Source organism: Bombina bombina, chromosome 3 (assembly GCF_027579735.1).
Source record: "Bombina bombina isolate aBomBom1 chromosome 3, aBomBom1.pri, whole genome shotgun sequence".
In the NCBI taxonomy this organism is placed as follows: Eukaryota; Metazoa; Chordata; class Amphibia; order Anura; family Bombinatoridae; genus Bombina; species Bombina bombina.
In genome coordinates, this window is record NC_069501.1 from 48,822,033 (window position 1) to 48,846,858 (window position 24,826).

General features: G+C 39.0%; 1 protein-coding gene across 1 annotated transcript in view; it reads left to right on the forward strand.

Moving 5' to 3' along the window:
• The window catches only part of GRAMD1C (GRAM domain containing 1C), a 455,805-nt gene that overhangs the window by 366,335 nt on the left and 64,644 nt on the right, over positions 1-24,826 (forward strand). The window contains exon 7 of the mRNA XM_053705832.1: positions 23,409-23,527. Coding sequence (XP_053561807.1) covers positions 23,409-23,527 — 119 coding nt within the window. The remainder of the gene's footprint in view (positions 1-23,408; positions 23,528-24,826) is intronic.

A 24,826-nucleotide genomic window follows, 5' to 3' on the forward strand; every position in this document is an offset into this window, starting at 1 on the left:
CTGCTGGACAGCAGCCTCCTGAAAGAATTACAGCTCATTCTACTAGAGCTGTGGCTTCCACTTGGGCCTTTAAGAATGAGGCCTCTGTTGAACAGATTTGCAAGGCTGCAACTTGGTCTTCGCTTCATACTTTTTCCAAATTTTACAAATTTGACACTTTTGCTTCCTCGGAGGCTATTTTTGGGAGAAAGGTTCTTCAGGCAGTGGTTCCTTCTGTATAAAGAGCCTGCCTATCCCTCCCGTCATCCGTGTACTTTTGCTTTGGTATTGGTATCCCAGAAGTAATGATGACCCGTGGACTGATCACACTTAACAGAAGAAAACATAATTTATGCTTACCTGATAAATTCCTTTCTTCTGTAGTGTGATCAGTCCACGGCCCGCCCTGTTTTTTAAGGCAGGTAAATATTTTTTAAATTATACTCCAGTCACCACTACACCCTTGGTTTCTCCTTTCTCGTTGGTCCTTGGTCGAATGACTGGGAGTGACGTAGAGGGGAGGAGCTATATGCAGCTCTGCTGGGTGAATCCTCTTGCACTTCCTGTTGGGGAGGAGTAATATCCCAGAAGTAATGATGACCCGTGGACTGATCACACTACAGAAGAAAGGAATATATCAGGTAAGCATAAATTATGTTTTTTAAGCCCTTGAAGGCCGCCTCTCATCTAAATGCATTTGACAGTATTTCACAGCTAGAGGGCGTTAGTTCATGTGTTTCATATAGATAACACTGTGCTCACGCACGTGAAGTTATTCTAAGAGTCAGCACTAATTGCCTGAAATGCAAGTCTGTCATAAGATCTGAGATAAGGAGGCAGTCGGCAGAAGCTTTAGATACAAGGTAATCACAGAGGTAAAAAGTATATTTCTATAACAGTGTTGGTTATGCAAAACTGGGGAATGGTAAATAAAGGGATTAGCTTTCTTTTTAAACAATACAATTTTGGGGGTTTACTATCCCTTTAAGGCTAGCGCTCGAGCAAAAGCCAAACTAACATCTGGAGGCTGGATAGCACGGCAGCCCTAAGTCCCTCTCCCCATTTTTCAAGTGGAAAATGTTTACACATGAGTGCAAGAATAGGAGCGATATTGATTTAACTTGAGCTATGTTTGTGTGCAATAGCGCTAATATTTTTGTGCTTTACTTGTAATCTAGCCCTTTGTTGTATAAGGTGAAACCTTGTTATTGGCAGCCAATATCAGAAAGATTGTTATCAAGGTGCTTGTGTTTAACCCTACAAAGGTCTATAGCTGAACATGACTGGTGACTTTATCTATGTTTTAACCCATTTAATCCCTTGTGTTTGTATAAAATGTACTTTTTAGACACATATAAAACCTGAAAAGTCCATCAAATTTCATGTTGTACTGTGCCAGCATTTACAGTGGTGCTTACACGGTTTTACACCCTATCACTCAGCCACATATGAGCTACAGACTATGAACATAAAATCATCTATCTCTGGAACTGGCAAAGCAGATGTTCTTGTGACATGAAACAGATAATAAATACAGATTTCTTGCTCAGTTGTAGCCAAGATCAGGCCTATGTGTGAATATGTGGGAGGAGATTGTGGTGCTTTCTGTAGAAATGATCACATTGGCGGTAGTTTAGAGTCAATAAAACCCATTCATGAAATTTATACCTCGTGGAAAAGACTCACCCCAACAATGCAACTTGAAAATTGTGGACTTTATAAAGAATTGTACCTAGCCCACATCACATCCGCGAGTTGTAAGTCATTCTCCATAATAACCAATGGAGTCATATCTGTCTGGTATATGTTAAATTCTCAGTGCATAGATCAGGATCCACTGTGAAAATAAGCGGCATCACAAACGCACCTTCAGAACGTTACAGAACAAAAAACTCTATAAAACAACCCACTCTAACATTAACAAACAAGAAACATTCTAACATTCAAGGAGAGATAAAGAAAAATAAAACAAGACAAACTTGTCAGCTGCCTAAATAGTGAGATGTGACTATGAGACAAAATACTTCACTGAGCAAATAGCGTCTTATGAATTATCCATGCTGGTGAAGGTGTAGGTTAAAAAACCCGGCCACCCCTCTAGAACGCCCTGGAATGCCCATGGTCATCCCCTTGCCACAACTTTTGTTCTTTCCAATGGGACTTAACTACAACCCCCCCAACTGCTAACCTCTACCACACTTCCCTAACCACCTAAACCCCACCTCTCCTAACCCCCAAAGCATTTAAATACCTAACCTAACCTCCCTTATCCATGAGCACCTACCTAATTCATTTCCTAACCACCAAGCCTCCCAACACACCTAACCTTTCTAACCAGGATCCTCCCACTGTATAAAAAAACCCTAACCACTGAACCTACCTATTGCACCTGACTACAAACCCCAGAACACTTAACCTCTTATTGTCAGACCTCCCACTGGCTGCACTGAACCCCAAACACACCTAAAACCACAAAACCACAACTACCCACAACATTTATATTCCTTACTAAACCTCCACAGCACCTAACCCCCTAAACCCCTACCATTGCACCCCCCATAACTCCTGTTGGCTGATTTCACTCAAATCCATGGTCATAATAGCTATTGGTTGATTTGAAAATGCACCCCGTGTTTCAGAATGCCTTTGTGTTTGACTGGAGGAGGAGATGTGGCAATTGTCACATGTCCACATCATCTGAAGGAAACAACTTATAGTACCATAATAATATTTCTCTATGGGAAAATATTTTTTTCTTGAGACAAATATGCAAGTGTTGATATTACATCAACCATTGTTTGCTATTGTATTAAAGAGACATGGAAGTCAAAATTTAACTTTCATGATTCAGACAGTGCTCACAATTTTTAAAGTGTTTTCAATTTATTACTGTTATCAAATGTACTGCATTCTCTTGTTATCGTTTGTTGAAAAATATACCTAGGTAGGCTAAGGAGCAGAAACGCACTACTGGGAGCTAGCTGCTGACTGGTGGCTACACATGTGCCTCTTGTCATTGACTCACTAGCTCCTAGTAGCACACTGCTGCTCTTTGCAAGAGTTTATAAACATACAGTTATATGCAGTTATTAATAATAGTGCAATAATACAATGCTTTAGAGCACATTCCTTTTGCACTTTATGTTCATTTGCATTTATAGAAATAGTAAACGTTATCCCTAATGTACAACACAGTTCTCTAAAGGCCATAAACCAGCCAGGGTTACTTGGGTATTTATTTAGCAATACATTGTTTATGTGAATCTGCCTTACTCCCTATTCCTCTGGTTTTGCCATTCTGTTGTATCACTTCTTATCCCCAAAGCTGAGATGCTGGTCAGATAAAGCAACTAAAGCGTGAGCTCTACAGAACATCAGGGTTCTGTGACTTTAAGAGCCAGCTCACCTGTGCAGTGGGCGTGATTGTGGGTGTAGCTGAATCACAAGCACACTTCCAGTTTGGCAGGGAAGCCTTATAGGCAGCTTGTACTAGGAAGTCAAAATAAGAGAAATGTTCAGAGTTGGTTGTTACTATAATACTTACTGGAACAAGTAGCAAACCCAGAAGCCAAAGGACAGCTAGTGATACGACTTTACAGAGACATGTAGAACTGCTGGACCCTCCAAACTGCACTATGTGAGTCTTATAACTTGTGTTTAACCAACAGTATGTGACACTGTGTGTAAGGGACAGCTTATGTGTGGGTCTGCTTGTATAACATATATGTATCACACGCACAATATATACACACTTATACCATGTATATGTACAATATACACACACACAATATATATGCACACACATTTATTTTACAGTATTTACACACACAAACATATGTACTATACACACACACACAATATATATGCACATACATTTATTCACAGTATATACACACATACATTTATTCACAGTATATACACACATACATTTATTCACAGTATATACACACATACATTTATTCACAGTATATACACACATACATTTATTCACAGTATATACACACATACATTTATTCACAGTATATATACACACACAATATATATGCACATACATTTATTCACAGTATATACACACATACATTTATTCACAGTATATACACACATACATTTATTCACAGTATATACACACATACATTTATTCACAGTATATACACACATACATTTATTCACAGTATATATACACACACACATTTATTCACAGTATATACACACACACAATATATATGCACACACATTTATTCACAGTATATATACACACACACAATATATATGCACACACATTTATTCACAGTATATACACACACACATTTATTCACAGTATATACACACACACAATATATATGCACATACATTTATTCACAGTATATACACACACACATTTATTCACAGTATATACACACACACATTTATTCACAGTATATACACACACACATTTATTCACAGTATATACACACACATTTATTCACAGTATATACACACACACAATATATACACACATACATTTATTCACAGTATATACACACACACACATTTATTCACAGTATATACACACACACACACATTTATTCACAGTATATACACACATACATTTATTCACAGTATATACACACATACATTTATTCACAGTATATACACACACACATTTATTCACAGTATATACACACACACATTTATTCACAGTATATACACACACATTTATTCAAAGTATATACACACACACAGTATATACACACACACACATTTATTCACAGTATATACACACACACAATATATATGCACATACATTTATTCACAGTATATACACACACACATTTATTCACAGTATATACACACACACATTTATTCACAGTATACACACACACACATTTATTCACAGTATATACACACACACAATATATATGCACATACATTTATTCACAGTATATACACACACACATTTATTCACAGTATATACACACACACATTTATTCACAGTATATACACACACACAGTATATATACACACACACACACAGTATATACACACACACATTTATTCACAGTATATACACACACACAGTATATACACACACACACAGTATATACACACACACACACACAGTATATACACACACACATTTATTCACAGTATATACACACACACACAGTATATATACACACACACACAGTATATATACACACACACACAGTATATACACACACACACAGTATATACACACACACACAGTATATACACACACACACAGTATATACACACACACATTTATTCACAGTATATACACACACACAGTATATACACACACACAGTATATACACACACACATTTATTCACAGTATATACACACACACATTTATTCACAGTATATACACACACATTTATTCACAGTATATACACACACACATTTCTACATAATAAAGAATTTACAATATGTATCTGCATTTTTCAGAATTGGGCATTCGCTCTAGAAACAAATGCTGAATATAGCAGCAGCGGCGGCGGCATTTGGCTCTTTTTGGTGCTGGATTATTAGTGGATTTGCACAGATATTTGTGTGTTGCAATATCGCATATAGAAGGTGGCATTTTAGTTTCTATAAAAGTGCTTTTAGTTGCTATGAAGCAATTGTTGCTGCCTTGTTGAAAATCTAGGTTTCCCTATCTGATTTATTATGTTGCGGATAAGTATAGATAAAACTGGTGAAGTGTGCAAACAATAACATAGTGTACTATAGCAATGTTAAAGGGACATGGAACCCAAATTTGTTCTTTCATGATTCAGATAAAGCAGCAATTTTAAGCAACTTTCTAATTTACTCCTGTTATCACATTTTCTTTGTTCTTTTGGTATCTTTATTTGAAAAGCAGGAATGTAAGCTTAGGAGCCAACCCATATTTGGTTCAATGCCTGGGTAGCGCTTGCTGGTTGGTGGCTTAATGTAGCCACCAATCGGCAAGTGCTACCCAGGGTGCTGAATGAAAAATAGGCCGGCTGCTAAGCTTACATTTCCACTTTTCAAATAAAGATACCAAGAGAACTAAGAAAAAATGATAATAGGAGTAAATTAGAAAGTTGCTTAAAATTGGTGGTCTATCAAAATTATGAAAGAAAAAAAATTAAGTTTACTATGCCTTTAAGGTATGTATGTGTGTGTATGTGTATATATATATATATATATATATATATATATCAGGGTTTAAAGCCCATTTGCTATAACATTGCTATATTCTACACACAGCTGTTATTTGCACACTTTATTTCTAATTGTACTCAGCAGAACAGGTTTCAACATGGCAGCCTCCGTAGCTAAATATCAATTAAAGGGAATTTAAAAGTCCACAGTTTTGTTACATGAAAAGGAAACAAAATAATTCATGAAAGTATAATGCCAAATGACCACAAAAGCGTACGTGATAACAGCTGATATGTACGTTGGCATATGACTGCAAAGACGCTGGCCAGCAGGAATGATACATTTGTGGGCTGGCTAGGGTGTGATGTAGCTAAACATGAAAAAGCTATCGGATCAGTGGCTTCGGAATGGTGGTTCTTTAGTCACATTGGCTACTCTGTTTGGCAAATTGTATTTTCTGCTCGAGTCTCAATTCACTAAAGTGCTGGCTCTCTATTAACTTATTGCTTTTTCCCATCTGTGCTGTAATCTAATTACTTGACTAGGAGTTTGTATGACTCACATGCTAGAAAATAAAGCTGTTATTAATTTGTACTATTCATGGACTTTAATTTTCCCCATAGCTGTTATGATATCCCTGAACAATGCACTTCCAGCCTCACATCCCATCATTTGTTTTCCAGTTTTCATCGGCTCTGCTTCGCCTTGTGGGTACTTGGCTCTTAATTAGTATTTTATTATGTGTTTACTGTACATACATGGAAGCTGTTTATTGCAATATATGTGTATTCCTGTAGCATATCTTATACTGCACACGTGAGCACCCTTCAGAGCCCGAGTACATTTTTGCCTGTTGGGGCTGGTTGTATTTGTGTTATGAACAGATCTTGATGACCGCATTTGTCTGCTTATGTTTTTCCACCCCAGTATTATTCTATAGTAGCCAGATTAGATGATCTTTTTATTATGTTCAGCCAATGTCTGGGGAAACAAGCTAAGCATTGTATGTTAGTTATTTAGGATATATGTTTTTTAAGTGCCTCCTATCTCATTTCTATAAAGATGTGATGGCTTCAGATACTAAAGCAGGTGATCTAGTTTGGAGGAGGAAGTGGCTTCTGGTTAGCAATCATACTTAATGATACCTCAGTCATTTTGTAGGAGTTATTAGGAAGAATTTGGATATTCAGGATCATGCTTAATCTGTCAGTCACCTCAGACTGGTATTCCCGGTATTTCAGGCAAACTGAGTCAAGACTGAATAGGCACTGTAGTTGCTGTTAGGATTTCACAATTGTATCCCTTGGAGTTTAATTACCATTTTCTAGTAAATTGATTTGTCAGTCCCAGATTTCCAGTACAGCAATTAGAGATAGAAGTTTCTTCTTGTTTATAGCACAACGGCCCCTACTCACTGATGGTTTTTCTTTAGTCTGAAAGAGGTCACAGAGCCCTGCCTTAGCCTTAAAGCAACAGAACAAGCAGGTTTTTAAAGGAAATCCAAGATGGAGTCTCTTTTTTCCCCAATAGAATCTATACAACTTTATTGGCATGTCTAGTCTCTGTCAATATAAAGGGGCATGAAACCCAACATTTTACTTTCATAAAGCAGATAAAACATAGTTTTCCAATTCTGTTTTTAAAAGTGCTTAATTCTTTCAATATCCTTTGTTGACGGTGCAGCAATGTACTCATGAAAATTAGCTTAACACATCAGGTTTGAGCCAATGACAAGAGGCATATATGTGCAACCACCAATCAGCACCGAGCTTCCAGTAGTGAATTGCTGCTTTGAAGCTTACCTAGGTGTGCTTTTTAACTAAGGATACCAAGAGAACAAGCAAATTAGATAATGTTCTATTCCCATTTGAATTTCCTCTCAATAGCCCCTTATACATTCCAAAAGATCCTGGTGTCTTTTAGTTATGGAAGTCTTGAAAAACAGAGTGCAGCTATTTAATCTGCCAGACAATATTCTGCTTCTAGCAGCCTTAAAAGAATTATCAGTGAGTGAAAGGGATGTTAATTTGTTAATTTCATGTTTTTCAGATTATGGCTGGATTATCAACATAGAGAAGAGACTGTAGAGACATTGTTTCTGTAGCTATTTCAGAGATCCTTTCACATATTGATCCTTTCGCAAGAGAAGTTATATCTTCTGATGGAATTTATTTGAATATTTTATTCAAAACCAAATATTCTGGTTTTGATATGAATAAGTCTTCTCTGTGTAATTGACAGCCACAATTCCTATGATCAAGTTAGCTTCATTGAATATTAGACCAGTGTCCATTTTTTGGAAATGTTGCTTGAACATTATTGGCTGCAATCATCACACATGACGTGTAGGTATGTGTGCGTGCAGGTATGTAGGTGTGTGTGTAGGTATATGTGTGTGTGTGTGTAGGTAGGTGTGTGTACGTGTAGGTATGTGTGTGCGTGCAGGTATGTAGGTGTGTGTGTAGGTATATGTGTGTGTGTGTGTGTGCGTGTAGGTATGTAGGTGTGTGTGTGTGTAGGTATATGTGTGTGTGTGTGTGTGCGTGCAGGTATGTAGGTGTGTGTGTGTGTAGGTATATGTGTGTGTGTGTGTAGGTATGTGTGTGTGTGTGTAGGTAGGTGTGTGTGCGTGTAGGTATGTGTGCGTGCAGGTATGTAGGCGTGTGTGTAGGTATATGTGTGTGTGTGTGTGCGTGCAGGTATGTAGGCGTGTGTGTAGGTATATGTGTGCGTGCAGGTATGTAGGTGTGTGTGTAGGTATGTGTGTGTACGTGTAGGTGTGTGTGTAGGTATATGTGTGTGTGTGTGTAGGTATGTGTGTGTACGTGTAGGTATGTGTGTGCGTGCAGGTATGTAGGTGTGTGTGTAGGTAGGTGTGTGTACGTGTAGGTATGTGTGTGCGTGCAGGTATGTAGGTGTGTGTGTAGGTATATGTGTGTGTGTGTGTGCGTGCAGGTATGTAGGCGTGTGTGTAGGTATATGTGTGCGTGCAGGTATGTAGGTGTGTGTGTAGGTATGTGTGTGTACGTGTAGGTATGTAGGTGTGTGTGTAGGTATATGTGTGTGTGTGTGTAGGTATATGTGTGTGTGTGTAGGTATGTGTGCGTGCAGGTATGTAGGTGTGTGTGTGTGTAGGTATGTGTGTGTAGGTGTGTGTAGGTAGGTGTGTGTACGTGTAGGTATGTGTGTGTGTGTGTAGGTGTGTGTGTGTGTGTGTAGGTAGGTGTGTGTGTAGGTAGGTGTGTGTACGTGTAGGTATGTGTGCGTGCAGGTATGTAGGTGTGTGTGTGTGTGTAGGTAGGTGTGTGTGTGTGTGTGTAGGTATGTGTGTGTGTGTGTAGGTGTGTGTGTGTGTAGGTATGTGTGTGTAGGTGTGTGTAGGTAGGTGTGTGTACGTGTAGGTATGTGTGTGTGTGTGTAGGTGTGTGTGTGTGTAGGTAGGTGTGTGTGTAGGTAGGTGTGTGTACGTGTAGGTATGTGTGCGTGCAGGTATGTAGGTGTGTGTGTGTGTAGGTAGGTGTGTGTGTGTGTGTAGGTATGTGTGTGTGTGTGTAGGTGTGTGTGTGTGTAGGTAGGTGTGTGTAGGTATGTGTGTGTGTGTGTAGGTAGGTGTGTGTGTGTGTAGGTATGTGTGTGTGTGTGTAGGTAGGTGTGTGTACGTGTAGGTATGTGTGTACGTGTAGGTATGTGTGTGCGTGCAGGTATGTAGGCGTGTGTGTAGGTAGGTGTGTGTACGTGCAGGTATGTGTGTGCGTGCAGGTATGTAGGTGTGTGTGTAGGTATATGTATGTGTGTGTGTAGGTATATGTATGTGTGTGTGTAGGTATATGTGTGTGTGTGTGTAGGTAGGTGTGTGTACGTGTAGGTATGTGTGTACGTGCAGGTATGTAGGTGTGTGCGTGCAGGTATGTAGGTGTGTGTGTAGGGGTGTGTGTGTGTGTGTATGTATGATTTATGCACTCAACCTCAGTGTCATCCGTTAACAACAGATTCTAGTCCAAGGGGTGGTTGGCAAAATCATTACGTTCTTGGTCAAATTTGTATGTGAATATTCTTTAACGGCCATAAGCGTAACATTCAAATATTTACCAGATGATCTAGGCTCATCTTTCATGATTTTCACTGACAATGATGCAGCATATGTAAAACTTCCATGAGGTACCACAATGTAAAGATCCTTTAAAGGCACGTGAGACCCCACATTTTCATGATTAAGATAAAACATACAATTCTAAACAACTTTCCCATTTACTTCTATCATCTTCTTTCCCTTGGAATCCTTTGTTGAAGGAGCAGCAATGCATTACTGGAAGCTAGCTGATCACATGGGGAGATCCAATGGCCAGGGGCGTATAGGTGCATCCACCAATCAGTAGCTAGATCCCAGTAGTGTACTGTTGCTCCTGAGCCTACCTGTGTATACTTTTCAATGAAGGATATTAGGAGAACAAAGCAAATTAAATAATTAATGTAAAATAAAAAGCATTTTCTGTCTGAATCATGACTTTACTCTCCTGTGTAGTGCAGTCACCTGTGTAGTGCAGTCACCTGTGTAGTGCAGTCACCTGTGTAGTGCAGTCACCTGTGTAGTGCAGTCACCTGTGTAGTGCAGTGGCTAACATACAAGATTTGACTGCAAATTCTCCTGAAGACTATCTGAGCATAAACATTATCCTTCAGGGGACATTAAACCCACATTTTTCAGGATTCAGATAGAGAATACAATTTTAAACATCTTCCCTATTTAATTATATTATCTTATTTGCTTCATTATCTTGGTATCCTTTGTTGAAGAAACAGCAGTGTACATGGGTAAGCCAATAACATGAGGTATATATGGGCCGCCACCAATTTGCAGCTCTTGAGGCTACCTAGGTATCCTTTTCAACAAAGTATACCAAGAGAATGAAACAGATTGGATAATAGAAGATAATTTGAAAGTTGTTTAAAATGAATGCTCTCTTTAAATCATGTAAGAAATTTGGGTTTTTATTTTTTTCCACTTGACATGAAAATGGGATGTTCCAGTCATCCAGTAGAATTGTATTTCAGCAGGTTCCCAGTCTGTGTGTGTTTGGTGCAGTCATCCAGTAGAATTGTATTTCAGCAGGTTCCCAGTCTGTGTGTGTTTGGTACAGTGCAGTCATCCAGTAGAATTGTATTTCAGCAGGTTCCCAGTCTGTGTGTGTTTGGTGCAGTCATCCAGTAGAATTGTATTTCAGCAGGTTCCCAGTCTGTGTGTGTTTGGTACAGTGCAGTCATCCAGTAGAATTGTATTTCAGCAGGTTCCCAGTCTGTGTGTTTGGTACAGTGCAGTCATCCAGTAGAATTGTATTTAATCAGGTCCCAGTCTGTGTGTGTTTGGTACAGTGCAGTCATCCAGTAGAATTGTATTTCATCAGGTCCCAGTCTGTGTGTGTTTGGTACAGTGCAGTCATCCAGTAGAATTGTATTTCATCAGGTCCCAGTCTGTGTGTGTTTGGTACAGTGCAGTCATCCAGTAGAATTGTATTTCATCAGGTCCCAGTCTGTGTGTGTTTGGTACAGTGCAGTCATCCAGTAGAATTGTATTTCATCAGGTTCCCAGTCTGTGTGTGTTTGGTACAGTGCAGTCATCCAGTAGAATTGTATTTCATCAGGTCCCAGTCTGTGTGTGTTTGGTACAGTGCAGTCATCCAGTAGAATTGTATTTCAGCAGGTTCCCAGTCTGTGTGTGTTTGGTGCAGTCATCCAGTAGAATTGTATTTCAGCAGGTTCCCAGTCTGTGTGTGTTTGGTACAGTGCAGTCATCCAGTAGAATTGTATTTCATCAGGTCCCAGTCTGTGTGTGTTTGGTACAGTGCAGTCATCCAGTAGAATTGTATTTCAGCAGGTTCCCAGTCTGTGTGTGTTTGGTACAGTGCAGTCATCCAGTAGAATTGTATTTCAGCAGGTTCCCAGTCTGTGTGTGTTTGGTACAGTGCAGTCATCCAGTAGAATTGTATTTCAGCAGGTTCCCAGTCTGTGTGTGTTTGGTGCAGTCATCCAGTAGAATTGTATTTCATCAGGTCCCAGTCTGTGTGTGTTTGGTACAGTCATCCAGTAGAATTGTATTTCAGCAGGTTCCCAGTCTGTGTGTGTTTGGTGCAGTCATCCAGTAGAATTGTATTTCAGCAGGTTCCCAGTCTGTGTGTGTTTGGTGCAGTCATCCAGTAGAATTGTATTTCATCAGGTCCCAGTCTGTGTGTGTTTGGTACAGTGCAGTCATCCAGTAGAATTGTATTTCATCAGGTCCCAGTCTGTGTGTGTTTGGTACAGTGCAGTCATCCAGTAGAATTGTATTTCATCAGGTCCCAGTCTGTGTGTGTTTGGTACAGTGCAGTCATCCAGTAGAATTGTATTTCAGCAGGTTCCCAGTCTGTGTGTGTTTGGTACAGTGCAGTCATCCAGTAGAATTGTATTTCAGCAGGTCCCAGTCTGTGTGTGTTTGGTACAGTGCAGTCATCCAGTAGAATTGTATTTCAGCAGGTCCCAGTCTGTGTGTGTTTGGTACAGTGCAGTCATCCAGTAGAATTGTATTTCATCAGGTCCCAGTCTGTGTGTGTTTGGTGCAGTCATCCAGTAGAATTGTATTTCAGCAGGTTCCCAGTCTGTGTGTGTTTGGTGCAGTCATCCAGTAGAATTGTATTTCATCAGGTCCCAGTCTGTGTGTGTTTGGTACAGTGCAGTCATCCAGTAGAATTGTATTTCATCAGGTCCCAGTCTGTGTGTGTTTGGTACAGTGCAGTCATCCAGTAGAATTGTATTTCATCAGGTCCCAGTCTGTGTGTGTTTGGTACAGTGCAGTCATCCAGTAGAATTGTATTTCAGCAGGTCCCAGTCTGTGTGTGTTTGGTACAGTGCAGTCATCCAGTAGAATTGTATTTCAGCAGGTCCCAGTCTGTGTGTGTTTGGTACAGTGCAGTCATCCAGTAGAATTGTATTTCAGCAGGTCCCAGTCTGTGTGTGTTTGGTACAGTGCAGTCATCCAGTAGAATTGTATTTCAGCAGGTTCCCAGTCTGTGTGTGTTTGGTACAGTGCAGTCATCCAGTAGAATTGTATTTCATCAGGTCCCAGTCTGTGTGTGTTTGGTACAGTGCAGTCATCCAGTAGAATTGTATTTCAGCAGGTTCCCAGTCTGTGTGTGTTTGGTACAGTGCAGTCATCCAGTAGAATTGTATTTCAGCAGGTCCCAGTCTGTGTGTGTTTGGTACAGTGCAGTCATCCAGTAGAATTGTATTTCAGCAGGTTCCCAGTCTGTGTGTGTTTGGTACAGTGCAGTCATCCAGTAGAATTGTATTTCAGCAGGTCCCAGTCTGTGTGTGTTTGGTACAGTGCAGTCATCCAGTAGAATTGTATTTCAGCAGGTTCCCAGTCTGTGTGTGTTTGGTGCAGTCATCCAGTAGAATTGTATTTCAGCAGGTCCCCAGTCTGTGTGTGTTTGGTACAGTGCAGTCATCCAGTAGAATTGTATTTCATCAGGTCCCAGTCTGTGTGTGTTTGGTACAGTGCAGTCATCCAGTAGAATTGTATTTCATCAGGTCCCCAGTCTGTGTGTGTTTGGTACAGTGCAGTCATCCAGTAGAATTGTATTTCAGCAGGTTCCCAGTCTGTGTGTGTTTGGTACAGTGCAGTCATCCAGTAGAATTGTATTTCAGCAGGTCCCAGTCTGTGTGTGTTTGGTACAGTCATCCAGTAGAATTGTATTTCAGCAGGTTCCCAGTCTGTGTGTGTTTGGTGCAGTCATCCAGTAGAATTGTATTTCAGCAGGTTCCCAGTCTGTGTGTGTTTGGTACAGTGCAGTCATCCAGTAGAATTGTATTTCAGCAGGTCCCAGTCTGTGTGTGTTTGGTACAGTGCAGTCATCCAGTAGAATTGTATTTCAGCAGGTCCCAGTCTGTGTGTGTTTGGTACAGTGCAGTCATCCAGTAGAATTGTATTTCAGCAGGTTCCCAGTCTGTGTGTGTTTGGTACAGTGCAGTCATCCAGTAGAATTGTATTTCATCAGGTCCCAGTCTGTGTGTGTTTGGTACAGTGCAGTCATCCAGTAGAATTGTATTTCATCAGGTCCCAGTCTGTGTGTGTTTGGTACAGTGCAGTCATCCAGTAGAATTGTATTTCAGCAGGTTCCCAGTCTGTGTGTGTTTGGTACAGTGCAGTCATCCAGTAGAATTGTATTTCATCAGGTCCCAGTCTGTGTGTGTTTGGTACAGTGCAGTCATCCAGTAGAATTGTATTTCAGCAGGTTCCCAGTCTGTGTGTGTTTGGTACAGTGCAGTCATCCAGTAGAATTGTATTTCAGCAGGTCCCAGTCTGTGTGTGTTTGGTACAGTCATCCAGTAGAATTGTATTTCAGCAGGTTCCCAGTCTGTGTGTGTTTGGTGCAGTCATCCAGTAGAATTGTATTTCAGCAGGTTCCCAGTCTGTGTGTGTTTGGTACAGTGCAGTCATCCAGTAGAATTGTATTTCAGCAGGTTCCCAGTCTGTGTGTGTTTGGTACAGTGCAGTCATCCAGTAGAATTGTATTTCAGCAGGTTCCCAGTCTGTGTGTGTTTGGTACAGTCATCCAGTAGAATTGTATTTCAGCAGGTTCCCAGTCTGTGTGTGTTTTTGGTACAGTGCAGTCATCCAGTAGAATTGTATTTCAGCAGGTTCCCAGTCTCTGTGTGTTTGGTACAGTCATCCAGTAGAATTGTATTTCAGCAGGTTCCCAGTCTGTGTGTGTTTGGTACAGTGCAGTCATCCAGTAGAATTGTATTTCAGCAGGTTCCCAGTCTGTGTGTTTTTAGTACAGTGCTGATATTAGAACTAAATGTGTTTTATATTAATAAAGTATTAGTTATAGTGCAGCCACAATATTAACCCATTCACTACTATGTAAACTTACTTAGATTCATTTTATTACAATAGCACTATAGCGAAATAGTTATTAAAATAGAAAACATCTGGTACAGTGCAATTTGAAATATTAGAAACGTAGCAAAGTAAGTTTACGCACTAATATTGCGGCCTCACTAACAAGCATGTTATTTATATAGAAGATGTTTTTTACAGTACGGTCACCATATCGGAACTAAATACATATATTACAGTGTAGCAACTAAAAATACAATGTTAAAGGGAAAGTCTACTATTGTTTAAAAAGATAGATAATCCCTTTATTACCCATTCCTCAGTTTTGCATAACCAACACAGTTATATTAATATACTTTTTACCTCTGTGAGTACCTTGTATCTAAGCCTCTGCAGACTGGCCCCTTATCTCAGTTCTTTTGACAGACTTGCATTTTAGCCAATAAGTGCTGACTCTTAAATAACTCCCATGAGAGTGAGCACAATGTTATCTATATGTCACACATGAACTAGCACTGTCTAACTGTGAAAAAGTGTCAAAATGCACTAAGAGATGAGAGGCGGTTTTTAACAGTTTAGAAATAATTTTGAGCCTACCTAGGTTAAGCTTTCAGCAAAGAATATCAAGAGATCAAAACAAATTTGATGATAAAAGTAAATTGGAAAGTTGTTTAAAATTACATTCCCTATCTGAATCATCAAAGTTTAATTTTGACTAGACTCTCCCTTTAACAAAAACCGTCAGTTCCAAAAAATACACGTTCTACAAAATACACTATTGTAAAACAAAAAAGCAGCTGCTGTCTTTTATTAGATACTAGTCGATAGGCCTGCCTAGAAGGCAGTCTAATTATTTTTTAAACTACAGATGTAGAAACAACACGTGCAGTGTTTGATTGACACTGACGTATATGTTAATTCCTATCCCCGTAAAATATTTTCGGAAGTTGCGATCGGCAATTTCCGTAACTCCGCCCACACATAATTTATACTGTATCAATAATGTAGACACTGACACAGAAAAAATAAGCATTAATAAAAATGTCAGTGTCTACATTATTTATACAGTCACTATATGCATTGTGACTGTATAAATAATGTGTAGACTGAGCCGCCTCCCAATAATAAACCTAACAGTTCTTTACCTATATTTCCGCCATCCCCCAAAAAATCGCAAGTAAAACTAAAATGAATAACCCCTTAACCGTCAACCACCCACATCGCAATACACCTAATTACCCTATTAACCCCTAAACCCCCACATCGCAATAAACCTAATTACCCTATTAACCCCTAAACTGCAAAAGCCCCACATCGCAATAAACCTATTTACCCTATTAACCCCTAAACCGCAAAATGACTACATCGCAATAAACCTATTAACCCCTAAACCACAAAACCCCCACATCGCAATAAACGTATTTACCCTATTAACCCCTAAACCCCTACATCACAACAAACCTATTAACCCCTAAACCGCAAAACCCCTACATCGCAATAACCCTATTAACCCCTAAACCACAAAACCCCTACATCGCAATAAACCTATTTACCCTATTAACCCCTAAACTGCAAAACCCATACATCGCAATAAACCTATTTACCCCTAAACCACAAAACCCCTACATTGCAATGAACCTATTTACCATATTAACCCCTAAACCGCAAAACCCCTACATTGCAATTAACCTATTTACCCTATTAACCCTTTAAACCGCCAAAACCCACAACGCAAATAACTATTTAAATAACTAAGTACAGTACACTAACCTAACACCCCTTAAAGGGACATTCTACACTTGTTTTTTCTTTGTATAAATGTTTTGTAAATGATTTATTTATATAGACCATAAAGTTTTTTTTTGTTTTTTTTTTAATGGATAGTTTTGCTTATTTTTAAATTACATTGCTCTGATTTTCAGACTCCTAACCAAGCCCCAAAGTTTTAGGAGAATACCAAAATATACCTACTCCAGCTTGCTTCTGTTTGTGTAAAGGGTCTGTTCATATGCAAAGGAAGGGGGAGGGTCTGCTATTTCCCACATGCAGTGGGTGTTCCAATAACCTTTTAAACAGAGCTAAACTGGAAGCTTCTAAGTAAGTTTTTAAACGGTTTTATACTGGATTTTTATATTAGTATCTGTGCATATTATTATTTATAGTAGTGTCTATTACATGCAGTTATATGAAAATGAGTGTATACTGTCCCTTTAACCTAACAACCCCTAACCTAATACCCCATTAAATAAACCCAAATTTCCTAAACTAATATATTCTAAAGTTACAAAATACTAAGTTTACAAAAAATAAAAAAGGCTAACATTATAGAAAATAAAAATCAAATTACCAAATTTAACAAAATTAAACCTAATCTCTATGAAAATAAAAAAGACCCCCCAAAATAAACACACCCAGTAGCCATTAAAAGGGCTTTTTGCAGGGCATTGTCCTAAGATAATCAGCTCTTTTTCAAGAAAATACACAAAGCCCCCCCCTAACAGTAACCCCCCACCCACCAAACCCCCCCCAAATAAAAGAACCTAACACTAAAAAACCTAAACTACCCATTGCCCTGAAAAGGGCATTTAGCTCTTTTTCTGCCCATCCCTAATCTAAATAAAAACAAATCCCCCCCCAAAAAAAAATTGATAATAGAAAGTAAAATTGATAATAGAAGTAAATTAGAAAGTTGCTTAAAATTGCATGATCTATCTGAATCATGAAAGAAACAAATTGGGTTCAGTATCCCTTTAACTTTTTTTACTAACTTTGGGTTTCTCACTGAAATGATTTACCAACAGCTTGTGCAATTCTGGCACAAATGGTTGTAAATGCTTCTCTTGGACCCCCTTTGTTCAGAAATAGCAGACTTATATGGCTTTGGCTTTGCTTTTTGGTAATTAGAAGGCCGCTAAATGCCGCTGCGCACCACAGTTGTATTATGCCCAGCAGTGACAGGGTTAATTAGGTAGCTTGTAGGGAGCTTGAAGGGTTAATTTTAGCTTTAGTGTAGAGACCAGCCTCCCACCTGACAGATCCCACCCCCTAATCCCTCCCAAAACAGCTCTTTTCCCTCCCCCACCCCACAATTGTCTTTGCCATCTTAAGTACTGGCAGAAAATCTGCCAGTACTAAAATAAAAGATTTTTTAAATTTATTTATTTTATTCTGCTGTGAAGGATCCCCCCACTATTTGCCACCATTTTGGGTACTGGCAGCTCTCTGCGAGTACCCACTTTGCAAACAAATGTGGCTATTTTTAAATAAAACCTAGGTTTAGCTTTTCACAAAGAAAACCAAGAGAACAAAGCAAGTTTGATGATAAAAGTAAATTGGAAGTTGTTTACAACACCATGCCTTATCTGAATCATGAAAGCTTAATTTTGACTAGACTGTCCCTTTACAGAGAGTACAACTACAGTAGTTGGTTAGTAGTTACTATGTCATTGCTTTTCCTCAGTCATTCTCTTATTTACCCCCTTACCAGTATCAGTTAATGAAGCGCTGCATCTTCACACTGGGAGCCGCCATCTTGGAGCTCATATTTGTTATTGAACTTTTAAACTGTGCAAAAAAACTACAAAAAGGTAACACTTCTGCTCTCTGCTATGTGAGCTAAACCTTTTTATAGAAAAGTCAACATTTCATTCCACATAAAATATTAAATGAATCGTTGCACTTTAATTATCTATTTGTCTGCTTTTCCTGTCATTTAAAACAAAACCGTTATTTTGTATACAGATCTATTGCTATGCATTGAATTATTTCCTATGCATAAATTACAAAAATCTATTTAACCTTTTAACGCCGTTGCAGCGTTCTGTTCCGTCCTTACCGTGCCGGGCTTTAGCGATGTTAGGACGGAATAGAACAGCCGAGCCATTTGGCTGTCCTTAAGCCAACGGCGCAGTTTGAAGGGCGTGCCTAGCTTCATAGGGGTGCCCCCATGACCCAATCCCATCATTGAAATCTTGCGATCATGTGCACGATTGCGGGATTTCAATTTGTTGTTTCGATGTAGACAAAATGACTCTTCTGTGAAAGGGTTAAAATTGCTGCTCACATCATATTAGTGTTTTCTTATTGAGAAGCATTTAAAGGTGTCTGTCTGTGTCTGTCTGTATATTAGATAAATAGATCTAAAACTCTCCCAAAATGAGTCATTCACTGGTCTTCTAAAGTTATTTTTGTTGCATGATGTTTCTGGGTCACGCAGTAAAGATACTGTATTCCTGATAGTGATGTTACGGTTCCGCCTGTTTCTTTTACATAACTGGGTTGGGATGAATACACCAGGGAAGCAGAACATGTGTTGCGCTTACTGGGAACCACATATGAAGAAGGCCCAATGGGTTATTGCGAGTAACTTAATTGTGGTTCAATCGGCTGCAAGTAACCAGTGTAGTTTGAACTTATACTTCACATCTCTTAAACGGTTAGATCATTTTATTATTGCTCTATTGCTTGCATAGAACTATGATTTAGCCTCTGCAAATATGCTAATCACTTAGTCACCTGCAGAACAGCAATGCACTACTGGGAGCTAGCTGGCCAAATCTGGTGATCCAATGAGGTCTATGTGTATAGCCACCAATCACCTGCTAGCTCCCAGTAGTGCATTGCTGCTGCTGAGCCTACCTAGGTATGCTTTTCAACATAAGGTACCAAGAGAACAAAGTAAATTTAGAGAATAGAAGTAAATTGGAAAGTTTTTTTTATAATTGCATTTTCTATCTGAACCAGGACATTTTACGTTTTGACTATTATATCCCTTTAAGAACTTTAGGATTTCTTGCTCGCACATCATCCAATTTACCTTTTTCATTCAGAAGGTTGATGCTCTGAGTCTGTTCTCACTCTCAGCATTCTCTTTATAAATCTTTTTGATTATAAGCATTAATAAAAAGTGGTCCCTCCTTTTGCCGAGCTGGTATGAAATAAATGTACAAATTAACCAGCCTTTGAAATGTATGAGTATATGGCACTTTTTATTATTTTATCTATTGAAATCAAGACCAGCATCACTGATAATTGCAGTCGGTGAAAGTCCCCAGTATGACATTAAAATACAATAAATGTTTTATCAACCCACATGAACTACTTGAGTGGGTGCCTATATATATATATATATATATATATATATATATATATATATATATATATATATATATATATATATATATATATATATATATATATATATATATATATATATATATATATATATATATATATATATATATATATATATATATATATATATATATAACAACATCACAGAGGGGTTTTTCCTCCCTTTTATCACATTTTGCTAATTGCTACTTTTATTGGTTCCATTGTTAGTGCAAAAAAGACAGGGGGCACACCTGTCTAGGGCCATTGTTGATAGAAAATAATAAAAACTCTATAATCTACAAAAAAGAGCAGAATAAAATGGCATTGTTATATACTAATTTACTTTTAAAACAGAATTTCCATATAACTTCCTCCAAGAATGCCCAAGTTAATCTTTTATTGCCTTATGGTTTTAAAATGTTGCACAGATTCCCCAGAGGAGTTTGATCAATATATAAGGTTTACATGCTTCCAGGTTCTGTAACAAACTTGGCTTGGTATTGTAGTTAAGATATAAGTGTATAATTCTAGTGTTATTTTGAACCTTAACCTGAGTCAACGATAGTGGCCACGTGTACTTTTAACATTTTAGAAGGAAACACTTTGTTTAACAGAAGCTTCATTAAATATCTTGGGTAACAAAACAGCCATGATAGTCAGTAGATATATAGATATATGTGGCAATAGATTTGTATAATTCCATTATGAACTTTCTGCAAAGTAACAAATTTATTTGAATCGGATTTTCAGCGTCTATCAGGAACAATTGACAATAATGTATTTTACTGTTTACTGTGTCCCTGTATTCTAACTCGCATAAGTTCTGTTTGTCTGTTATTTTCTATTTTTAAAATCAAATATGACTGTGCTGATTTTTTTTATTTAGATTTCTACAGTATGAAAAAACTGGCAGACAAAGCTAGAATCTAAACCACTTTCAAAAAAATTTGAAAAATGGGGCATAACATGTTTTGCTTGTTTTAATCTTAAAGTATGTTTGTATTATCTTTTTGCAGTCTGTAATTGTTTTGTGCTACTTTCTGAAGGGTAGATTACTTGGTTTTTAACTGTAACCTTTGTATAGATAAATATGATATAACATCCTGTGACAATGAAAGAACCTTTTGAAAATATATTTCCAGCAAGGCTCGATTGGCCTACCAGGGTACCAGGAGATTTCCCGGTGGGCTGCTGGGGCTGGAAAGCAGAAAATAGGGCTGGTCTCCAAATTTTCCAGGGCTGCTTTTTATTTCCAGTCCAGCCCTGATTTCCAGTTAGCTGAATTGTCCCCCCTTTTAATTTTCCTCTAGCAATAAGATATCAATTTCTGTAGTGCCAGGATCAGTTTAAAGTTAAACAAATATCATCGGTGTTGCAATTTGAAACTAATAGTTAGTGTGTATTTTGTAGTAACCAATCAAAATATTTTCACAAACTTTTGTGTTTTGTAACATTAATGTAAATCTCTCTACTTCTTGCTTTGTGTTATTAATCAACAAAACAAGGAGGTCTGTCTCACAGAAGTGCAGTACGCTGAAGCTACACAGTGCAGTACGCTGAAGCTACACAGTGCAGTATACTTATACTGAAGCTACACAGTGCAGTACGCTGAAGCTACACAGTGCAGTACGCTGAAGCTACACAGTGCAGTACGCTGAAGCTACACAGTGCAGTACGCTGAAGCTACACAGTGCAGTACGCTGAAGCTACACAGTGCAGTACGCTGAAGCTACACAGTGCAGTACGCTGAAGCTACACAGTGCAGTACGCTGAAGCTACACAGTGCAGTACGCTGAAGCTACACAGTGCAGTATACTTATACTGAAGCTACACAGTGCAGTACGCTGAAGTACACTGAAGCTACACAGTGCAGTACACTTAAGCTACACAGTGCAGTACGCTTAAGCTACACAGTGCAGTACGCTGAAGCTACACAGTGCAGTACGCTGAAGCTACACAGTGCAGTACGCTGAAGCTACAGAGTGCAGTACGCTGAAGCTACAGAGTGCAGTACGCTGAAGCTACAGAGTGCAGTACGCTGAAGCTACAGAGTGCAGTACGCTGAAGCTACACAGTGCAGTACGCTGAAGCTACAGAGTGCAGTACGCTGAAGCTACAGAGTGCAGTACGCTGAAGCTACAGAGTGCAGTACGCTGAAGCTACAGAGTGCAGTACGCTGAAGCTACAGAGTGCAGTACGCTGAAGCTACAGAGTGCAGTACGCTGAAGCTACAGAGTGCAGTACGCTGAAGCTACAGAGTGCAGTACGCTGAAGCTACAGAGTGCAGTACGCTGAAGCTGCAGCTGCAGAGTGCGGTATGCTGCAGAGTGCGGTATGCTGCAGAGTGCGGTATGCGTATACTGAAGCTGCAGAGTGTGGTGTGCCGAAACTACAGGTTTCATGGTTTAACAAATATCCCTGTTCTTGACTTGGTTGGAAACTGGGCAATTATGGACTTTTCCTGAATGATTTAATATCTTTGCTTTGGAAAATGAGTATTTTACATTAAACAGTGCATTACGTCGTGTTTATTCCACTGTTCCTGTTTTAGTCTGTGTTTTGGTTATCTTTACCTTTAAAAAGACATAACATTGCTATGTGTTAGAGCATTTTGTTCCTGCACAATTGTTTGGTGCAAAGGGGTTAAACATACAAAGTCCGCTGCAGAGCTACAGTGCACTACTGTGATCAAGCTAAGCACAGCTGGGGAGCCAATGACAAGAGGCATATATGAGCCTTAGGCAGTTTCGTTCACCGCCAGAAGCGGAAGTAGGCAGTTGCTTTTGGTATTCTGTTTTTTTTTTCGGAGCTGAATATCCTCTTGTGCCCGTGAAACGCACTAAGATGCAGATTTGCACAGATTTTACTGTGTTTCACTTGCACAAGAGGATATTCGGCTCCGAAAAGAGCCAAATATCGAAAGCAGCCACAGTGAACGAAACTGCCGAATGCTAATCCCTAGCATACATGTGTAATCACCAGTGAGCCACTAGTAGTATAGTGTTATCCCCTAAGCATACCTAGGTATCTGTTTCAACAAAGGATGCCAAGAGAATGAAGTAAATTTAATAACTGAAGTTGAAAAGTCTCTTAAAATAACATGCTCTATCAGAACATTGAAGGTTTAATTTTGACGTCCCTTTTAAAATGAATACCTATTGCATTACTCAAGTCTATTGCAAGAAATGCATCTTCTATATTCTCTTATTGCAGTTTGCATCTTAGACGGAGATGTAAAGCGATCCTGGTCATTTACACAGAAAAAAACTGCATGCTGGGATTTATCTGTAACTTGTACTTTATTTTTTTCAGACCCTGACCAAGAGGGAATTTTGGCAACTGGTACAGCAGAGCTATGGCACCGAGCTTGGGCTGAATAATGAGGAGATGGAAAACCTCACCTTAACAACAGACGACACTGGCCAGCCAAGGTAGGGCGCGGCAGTCTGCGCACGTAGGTAGCAGAACTTCTCACATAGCCTGTCGCTGCTCACTCATTTGTATTAAAGGGGAAACCGTAAAATAACTAGAAGCAGCTAAAATCTAGCAAACAGTTATTTTATTAAAAATATAATTAATTAATGTGGCATTAAACAAAAAAATTAATTCACCATTAGGGGCTAGATTACAAGTTGAGTGAAGTCGATAGCACAGGGTGTGTTATCCAGGGGTCAAGTCCAATGGGAACGGAGTTCTTGCACTATTTTTGCAGGTGGAACTAATTTCCCCCTGGACAGAGAACAAAAACACTTCAGTAAACACTGCTGCTGCTGCTGGGAGGAACTGGAGCACAGTCTGGTTAGAGGGGATAGTGAGATCCTCTAGTAATGGGCAGTAACACTTCCTACTATACACTAAATGCAAGCCTGTCAGCAGTCCTGCTATGTGATCACCCTGCACTATGTGGAACACATGGTGTTTACATTTCTGTGTGGCTTGCTCTGGGATTATTTAGCTCCCCTCAGCAGAAATAGGACTATTGCACCTTAAGTGGGTGAGACTCTGTGACAGAGAAGTCTCGGGCTCAAAGGCAACCATTCAACCCTTTATTGGTTTTAATTTGCTTTTATTAACCAAAGTGTATAGATTATATACATATAAATACAGTGTGTGTGTATAAAACAATATTGATTTTTTTTTAGGGGGTGGAAGTCTTGGTGAGTTCCCACACTTTTTGTTTGTTTGTTGGACTTGACCCCTGGTGTTATCTTTTGTATGACCTCATGCAAAGAATAACGTATGATCTGGTATTATAAGTTATCTGACATGCAGATATTAGCGTGTTCTAGACTATTGCCCAAGCGTATATACGAGCACAAAAATAAAAGCAATATTGATTGCGCTTTAGTGGTATTAGAGCACAATAGCGCTAATATTTTTATACTCCACTTGTAATTATGTGCAGTAGATACAAATAAAAATATAATATAATTGTATATTTTGCTCACTTCTTCTATAAGTTTACTCTGAGAATATTTTTTTTTACCCACATGTGTGGGTAGAGTGCACTCTGAAGGATCCAGAACGTTTACCCTGCAACATGCTACACAGAGATTGCTGGATCAGTGCAGGAGCGCATTTATAGCTCTGAGTTAAAGGGATATGAAACCCAAAAGGGTTCTTAAATCATTCAGGCCAGATTTTGATATCATCTGAACTGGAGCACAGGTGAAATAATCAGCTGATTAGTACATGGTTATTAACCTGCTCTCCGCTAAGGTAATCCTGAA